The following is a 7791-nucleotide window of genomic DNA, read 5'->3' as shown; positions in this document are numbered from 1 at the left end:
ATACTTTGTATGCTCCTCCCTGTTCACTGGGCAAAAGCAGATGTGAACCCATTTCTATTGCAGAATCCCTAGTATTGGTATGAGTCCTCCATATACACCTAACCCAAGATTACTAGCTATTTAGGACATCTTGTTAAGGAAGTCCAGAGCCCCTGAGCCAGGTACTACCTTTTTAACAAGGATGTGAGAATGAATGGGAGGTGACATTCTATAGTTATGTGTTGTTATTTTGTTGTGTTTGAGTCCCATCTGAGTGTGAAGCACTATTAAGAATTTGGGAGAGAATAGGAGAAACAGGACATACATTTCCTGCCTCAAGAAACTAGCAACCAAATGGCTTCTTAGGATAGAATTTTTGGAGATTTGAGAAAAGAAATGAACCAAAGAGACAGAAATAGAGCACCACACTCAGAGATAACACATAGAAACTGCATCCAGAAATAAGGAGAGACCTAAAGTGAAAGACACATGCAGAGATCATCAATGATATTTATTGAATGCTTACTATGTGCAGAGCACTGTATTAAGCTCTTGGAAGAGAATACTACAACAGAGTGGGCAGCCATGTTCCCTGTCCACAATGGTTTTACAGTCTAGGAGAAAGAAGCAGAAATTGGACACACAGACCAGGTGGGTAACCACCGGGTTGGTGGACCATAGTAGATGGAACTATCCATAACAGATGGGTGCATATTTTCTCTCAAAGATTTAAGATGAGAGATTTAAGTTAAGATAAAAGAGACAAAGCCATTGCCCATAATTAGTTGGATGGGAGTCCCAGGACCATTGGGAGGACAGGCATTGTTCCACAGTGGTTAAGAATGGAAAAAAATCATTTTGGCCATATACTTAATTACATTCCCAAAGCTATGGTTGACTTGTGACATTGTCTTTAAGGTCAGTTACTGACACATGAATGATCTGATATTGAGTTGTTAGTGGGCTATTCATCAAAACCTACTCACATCCACAATTACTCACAAGAATCTGTACTCTAAGAACAACCTTAAATCTTTACTTTCTAACACTGTCATCTCATCCCACTGAGGTCCTCCCAAGATCAAATTTTTTGTGGAGTTATATGTGAATTTTGGAAGTCTCATTAGTTTTATATTCTTGGTAAATGGATGTTGGACATTTCATTTGACAGGATTTGTCACTCTCTGATTTTCCAGAATGTCAGAATTCTGGCATATCTCTTTACTGATACCAGCCAGCAGTAAGTACAATGCTCTCCGAAGAGTAAGTGTTCATTGAATACTATTGACTGGCTTTCCCAGTGAAAGAGTCTAGGATAGGGAACCAGAGGACCTGGATTTTAATCCCAGGTCCACCATTTGCCTGCTGTGCCACCTTGAGAAAGTCACCAATTTCTCTGTGTCTCAGTTTCCTCATCTTTAAAATGGGGATTAAATACCCAGTCTCCCCATTTATTGCTGAATTGTACTTTCCAAGCGCTTAGTCCAGACATTGCTCTGCACATAGTAAGCGCTCAGTAAATATGACTGATTGAATAAATGAACTAAACTGTGAGCGCCATTTTTTTAATGGAATTTTTTGATCAGTTACTATGTGTCAGGCGCTGAACTAAGTGCTGGGGTGGATTCAAGCTTATCACGCTGGATACAGTCCCGGTCCCACATAGGGTTCACAATCTTAGCCCCATTTTACAGATGAGGTAACAGGCACAGAGAAGTTAAGTGATTTGCCCAAGATCACCCAGCAGACATGTGGTAGAGCCGGTTTAGAACCCAGGTTTTTCTGACTCTCAGCCCCATGCTTTATCCACTAGGCCAAGTTGCTTGTCTTAGCCTAGTGGAGAGAGTATTAGGGACTGGGGCTGTGCCTGATATACTTGTATTTTATCTACCCCAGATCTTAACAGGGAGTAAGCACTTAACAAATCCCATGTTTATTATGAAGTTCAGTACTCATTATAAAAGCAACGAATGGAATCGGTGTAGATTAGTGAAAAACACTGGCCCCAGTTCTGCTATGAGTCTGCTAGGTTACCTTGGGCAAGTCATTTAGCTCTTGAGCCCTTTTTCTCATCTGTAAAATGGGAATAATATAGCAGTTCTCCCTCTTTCTTACACTTTGAGCCCCAAGAGGGACAGGGGCTGTGTCTGCTATGATTATCTTTTATCTTCTCTGGTACACAGGGAGGAATTAACACCATAAATACCCAGTAGAGATGCTTCAGAGAGACAACCCTCTTTAGCTCTTTTTTGGGGCTAGATACAACTTCTTCCCTTGTGGTTTCCCATGGGAAACTTTCTCAGTTCTAAGAGGAACCAATGTCTTCATATACTCCCCATGGCTTTATCCTCTCCTCGCAGGAGCTGCCCCTTCTCTGAAAAAGAACCACAGGCTATGCCTTCCACCTCTGGGGCAGTACACCAACCTCACAGTTCTGACAGTTAGAACATTCTGAAAAGTGAGACACACTTAGAAAGCCCATGATTTGTTTCTCTGTAGGAAAAAAAACAACTGGCAGTTTCTCCAGGAATAAAGCTGGAATCAAAAACTCCCCCCTTTCACTAACACCTCAAAATGCATGTATTTCAAACAAAGGAGACCAGTTGATGCAGGGGTATTGATTAGAGATAGTTCAATTTAAAGGTGGATGGAGAGTCAGGACATCAGCAGGACAATAGCGCCAACACAGCTCAGTGCATCTCAGGACTGTCAGCTATTTGTGTCTATCAACTCTGTTACACCATACTCTTCCAAACAGAACAGAATGCTGCACCCAGTAAGCACTCAATAAATATCACTGATATTGATGATGATGATGATGATGTGGCAATGCAAGGCAGAAGGGACTGAAAGCCTATTTCAGCCTCAATTGAGAACCCCAATTCATTCTTCATTCCTGGGAGACTTTGTTCCTTAGTTGGGGTGAGGATGGGTAGGTGCGGAAGACCATTAGCATCCCAGTTACGTAAGGATATGAGCCAAACACCAAAGGAAGGAGGAGAAGAAGGTAAGGGAGGATAAAAGGGAGATCACTGTCCCTTTTTCATATCAACTCTCTGCTCCCACTACTTCCTCCTCCTGTGTTAAATTCTATTTTCGAAGTAAGGGTTTTGCATAGTCTCAATTAACACTAAACTACAGTGTTATGAATGTTATTATTAGGTACCTGTTTAACCTTCCAAACTTTTACTATTAGTGCCTACGATTATCTTTTTTTCTCCTCCAACTATTTGTAAGCTCTTTGAGAGCAATCAATTAGTCAATCGTATTTAGTGAGTACTTACTGAGTGCAAAGCACTGTATTTAGCGCTAAGAAGAGTACAACACAGCAGTATAACAGGCACGTTCTCTTCCCACAATGAGCTTACAGTCCATTAATATAAGGAAATAAAGTATGGCTATAATAATGTTGGTATTTGTTAAGCGCTTACTACGTGCAGAGCACTCTTCTAAGCGCTGGGGTAGATACAGGGGAATGAGCTTGTCCCACGTGAGGCTCACAGTCTTCACCCCCATTTTACAGATGAGGGAACTGAGGCACAGAGAAGCGAAGTGACTTGCCCACAGTCACACAGCTGACAAGGGGCAGAGTCGGGATATGTATATAAGTGCTGCGGGGCTGAGTGTGGGGGCTGAAGAAAAGGAACAAGTCAGGGTAACACAGAAGGGAGTTGGAAAAGAGGAGATGAGGGCTTAGTCAGGGAAGGCCTCTTCGAGGAGGGATCTTCAAAAAGGCTTAGTAGGTGGGGAGAGTAATTGTCTATGGATCATGTCTATTTGTTCTATTATTTCCTCTTAACTTCTTAGTACAGTGCTCTGCATATAGTGAGCATTCAATAAATATGATTGATTGTTCTCTCCTAAGTTCTGAGTACAGTACTCTGCAGAGAGTATGTGCTTAACCAATATAATTAAGTGTCTATTCCTTGCAGGGAGGAATAATGTCTATTCTAATTCTACTGAACATTTCCTGGCACATAGTAGAGTGCTCTGTACACTATAAGCGCTACCACTGACTGATTGATAGGGAGGACAGCTGAGATATAGATGGGAAAAGCAGGACATTTACCTTGGTTCCTTACTGCTGCTTCCACCTCTATCCTGGCCAGAGTCTGTGACTCTGCTGCTCCTGTCCACAGTATCCATCCTGGACCCATGGGAGGAGAATCATTGCTGTGCCAGTGGAGAGTGGCTGAGAGGGAGCAGGAACTGACTTCCCCAGGCCATGGTCACTGCAGCCCCGCTATCCTGGAATATTCGGATACAGAAGAAGGAAAGAAGAACCATGAGGTCCAGGGAGTTGTGTGCCATTCGGACTCTTTTCTCCTCCCCAGCCAAAACCCGGGTGCCCCCGGGGAGCCATTCTGCACTCCCACTGTTGTCTGGGTAGCGACATTTTGTCGTGTACATACCGAGATTTAAAGCGATTCTTTTCTGAGACTTTGGATAGGAGGGATCCATTCTAACGCTGAGGGCCCTCTGTTCCTCAGATCTTGGGAATGGGAAGGTGGGAGCCCGCTGAGAAGGCTCTTCAGAGGTGATCAGCCCTGATTCCCACCCCGGAGGTCTAGGCTGAACCTCCAATGATCATGTGGAAAGGCTGAAACTACACTGACGAGAGACGGCTTCATCCTACGCTCATCTCCATCCCTCGGGCTGGCTGCGGATGACAGTTTGTGGGCAGTTTAACTCTGGCAGGACAAGATTTATCAGCTGCTTTAATCATCGCTCTACTCCTTCAGGGAGTGATGTGTGTGTGTGTGTGTATGTGTGTGTGTGTGCGTGAGAGAGAGAGAGACAGAGAGAGAGAGAGAGAGAGAGAGTGTGACTCTCTGAGCACTAATCTGCTCTGACACTCGGATTGGGACATCTCTGGAAATGCCCAGACTCCCCTCCCTGCTGCTCACCAGTCTAAGACAAGATGAGCCCAGCTCTCTCCCCGCAATTTCCTGCTGCTAATTGACCTTTCAGAGATGCCCGTGAAGAGACATGACAGCATCAGTGCTGTTTCCTGTAACCCCCCGAAATCCCAGCTCCCACCCACAGCCCACCTCTGCTTGGAGCTGAGCCTGTGTCTTTAGTTCTTATCTGACATGCTCACCTGACTACCTTGTACCTACCTCAGCGCTTAGAACAGTGCACGGCACACAGTAAGCGCTATACAAATACGATTTTTATTATTATTATTCTCAGCAGTGGCTTCAGCTCCCCTTGGAAGCTGCCAATCTCTCTCCTAACGGCTAATACTTGCAGTACCAGGACCTGCTCCATGAATGTCAGTGTTTCTCCACTCAGCAGCTTCTCCCTTATGGCTGTTCTCTGCAAGGTACCAGCTCTCCCAGGAATCTGCCAACTTCAGCGTCTTGTCGTAATGGCTGTTATACGCACTGGCTCTTAATGATAATAATAATAATAATAGTATTTGTTAAGCACTTACAATATGCCAGGCACTTCCAACTGCGGGGGTGGGTACAAGCAAATCAGGTTGGACACAGTCCCTGACCTATGTGGGGCTCACAGTCTCAATCCCTAGTCTACAGATGAGGTAACTGAGGCACAGAGAATTGAAGGAACTTCCCCAAGGCCGCCCAGCAGACAAGTGGCAGAGCCGGCATTAGAGCCCATGACTTTCTGACTGCCAGGCCCGTGCTCTAACCACTTCGCGATGCTGCTTCTTATATGCAGCAGCTCCTGCAAAACCATGCCAATGTCTAATCAGTCTGACACGCTTCCTTGTTTTGGTTATATGCATAGCATTAGCTCCCCTAGAAACTTGGGTGTCTCTCTGGCTAGCGGAGTACCTTTGTGCCTTGGTCTCTACGATAGCGGTCATATTCCTCTCGTTTTCTTTGAGTTTTTTGTTTCCACCTCCCTCTTGCTTCCAGAAAAGAACCCGAACCCCCAAACGAAATCTAGACTGTGAACTCACTGTGGGTGGGGGATGTCACTGCTTATTGTTGCACTGTACTTTCCCGTGCGCTTAGTACAGTGCTCCGCACACAGTACTTGCTTAATAAATACAATTGAATGAATGAATGGATGAACAAAAACAAGCCAAACAAACATGGCATTTAAATTCATTTATTCAGTGAATCCATTCAGTACAGCCCATCCATGTATTTATAAACCAGAAAGGAAAGAAGCCTACCTGACCTAGAATGAATGATTCAAACCATTCTCCATTTGGGAAGCCCATCCTCCAGCAAAAGGCGAATATGGGGTTGAGGGCAGAGTGACTGAAAATGAACGTGGCGGCTTAATAATAATTATGGTATTTGTTAAGCGTTTAACAGTAACAGCTTAACAGCCTCTAGGAAAGAGAACAAGAACATTACCAATCATACTCTTGACAACTGATGTTTGACAGAGCGACCCTGCTGTGAGTGAGACACAAATGGATAGAGATTAGGTTGTCTCAGGGACAGGAAACATTGCTGGGAAGAACAGACTCTGTTCAAATCAGGACTTCTGGTGACCCTATCCCAGTGGGACCTGGTGTGAGGGCAAATAATAATAATAATAATAATAATAATAATAATGATGATGATGGTGTTTGTTAAGTGCTTACTTTGTGCCAAACACTGTTCTAAGCACTGGGGTAGATACAAGGAAATCAGGTTGTCCGTCATGGGACTCACAGTCTTAATCCCCAGTTTACAGATGAGGCAACTGAGGCACAGAGAAGTTAAGTGAGTTGTCCAAAGTCACACAGCTGATAAATGGCGGAGCTGGGATTAGAATCCATGACCTCTGACTCCCAAGCCTGTGCTCTTGCCACTAAGCCTCGCTGCTTGCTTCCCTTGTAAGCGGGGGACATGTTTACCAACTCTGTTACACTGTACTCTCCCTAGCAATTATCACAGCGCACTTGCATGCAGTAAGCACTCAATAAATAAATATGATTGCTTACCTGGGACCCTAAAAAAGTTCCACGTTGGAAGCAGGAGAGTCTCTTTTCCAGAATTTTCTCATCCTCCTGTCACTGTGGATCATTAGGAAGGGACTGATGGTTGCGAAGGCAAATGACAGCACCTGGTGACTTTCCATCAGCAGAGACAACTTCTTTTTCATATTCAGTATAATGCTGTGCATGACTGTCTGCCGCCCATAGAGGAGGACGTAGAGGGTGACCAGGGCAATGACCCTCTTGGCCGCTCGGACCTCGGGCATCACGCTGGGGGACCGTCCGGGCCCATGAAGGTGCCGGACCAGCCGGTGGTGTCTGTGCAGGACAAACACCATATAGCTGCTGGCCGCGCTCATGAGTCCCATGAAGAACAGATCTCGCAGGGAGAGCACAGTGGAAAGTATCAAGTTAGCCCGTGTAGTGGTATTAACCAAAAAGCAGTATTTCAGGTCCTGAGGTGTGTGAGCATGGCCGGTATTCTGGGGACCTATCAATACTATCAACATATTCACTTCGATCAGCATATTGAGAATCCAGAAGATGATAAAGGAGGGGAGGATCCACCTGGGTAACTTGGCTTTGACTCCTGCCCACCGGGAGGTTCCGGGGCTGATGGTGACGGCCTGGAAGATGCTCAGGAGGCAGGTGGTGCTGATAGTAAGGCCCCGGCCCACTCGATAGAGGTACATGAGGATTTTACACCCAGAAGTGTCCAGGAAATTCCTCAGTCCCCAAAGAGACAAGGTATCTGGGATCCCCCTGGTGAGAAGGGTTATGGTATTAGCCAAACTCAGGTGGGTGAGGATCAGGTCGGAGGAACTGGGTTTGTGGCTGGTGATCACATGACTATAAAACAGGAGGAGGAAGACATTCCCACTGACCCCGATGTTGATCTGAAAGAGCAT

The 7791-nt window shown here is 45.2% G+C and overlaps 1 protein-coding gene across 1 annotated transcript; it reads right to left on the bottom strand.

Annotated features, from left to right (window-relative positions):
• Positions 1-6897: 6897 nt before the first annotated feature.
• Positions 6898-7791, bottom strand: ORNANAV1R3015 (vomeronasal 1 receptor ornAnaV1R3015). The gene has a single exon (NM_001253407.1). It carries the CDS (start codon positions 7789-7791, stop codon positions 6898-6900), a length of 894 nt encoding a protein of 297 aa, NP_001240336.1.

Source organism: Ornithorhynchus anatinus, chromosome X3, assembly GCF_004115215.2.
Source record: "Ornithorhynchus anatinus isolate Pmale09 chromosome X3, mOrnAna1.pri.v4, whole genome shotgun sequence".
In the NCBI taxonomy this organism is placed as follows: domain Eukaryota; kingdom Metazoa; phylum Chordata; class Mammalia; order Monotremata; family Ornithorhynchidae; genus Ornithorhynchus; species Ornithorhynchus anatinus.
The sequence above is the reverse complement of the archived record's forward strand: the minus strand, read 5'-3'. Positions and strand labels throughout refer to the sequence as shown.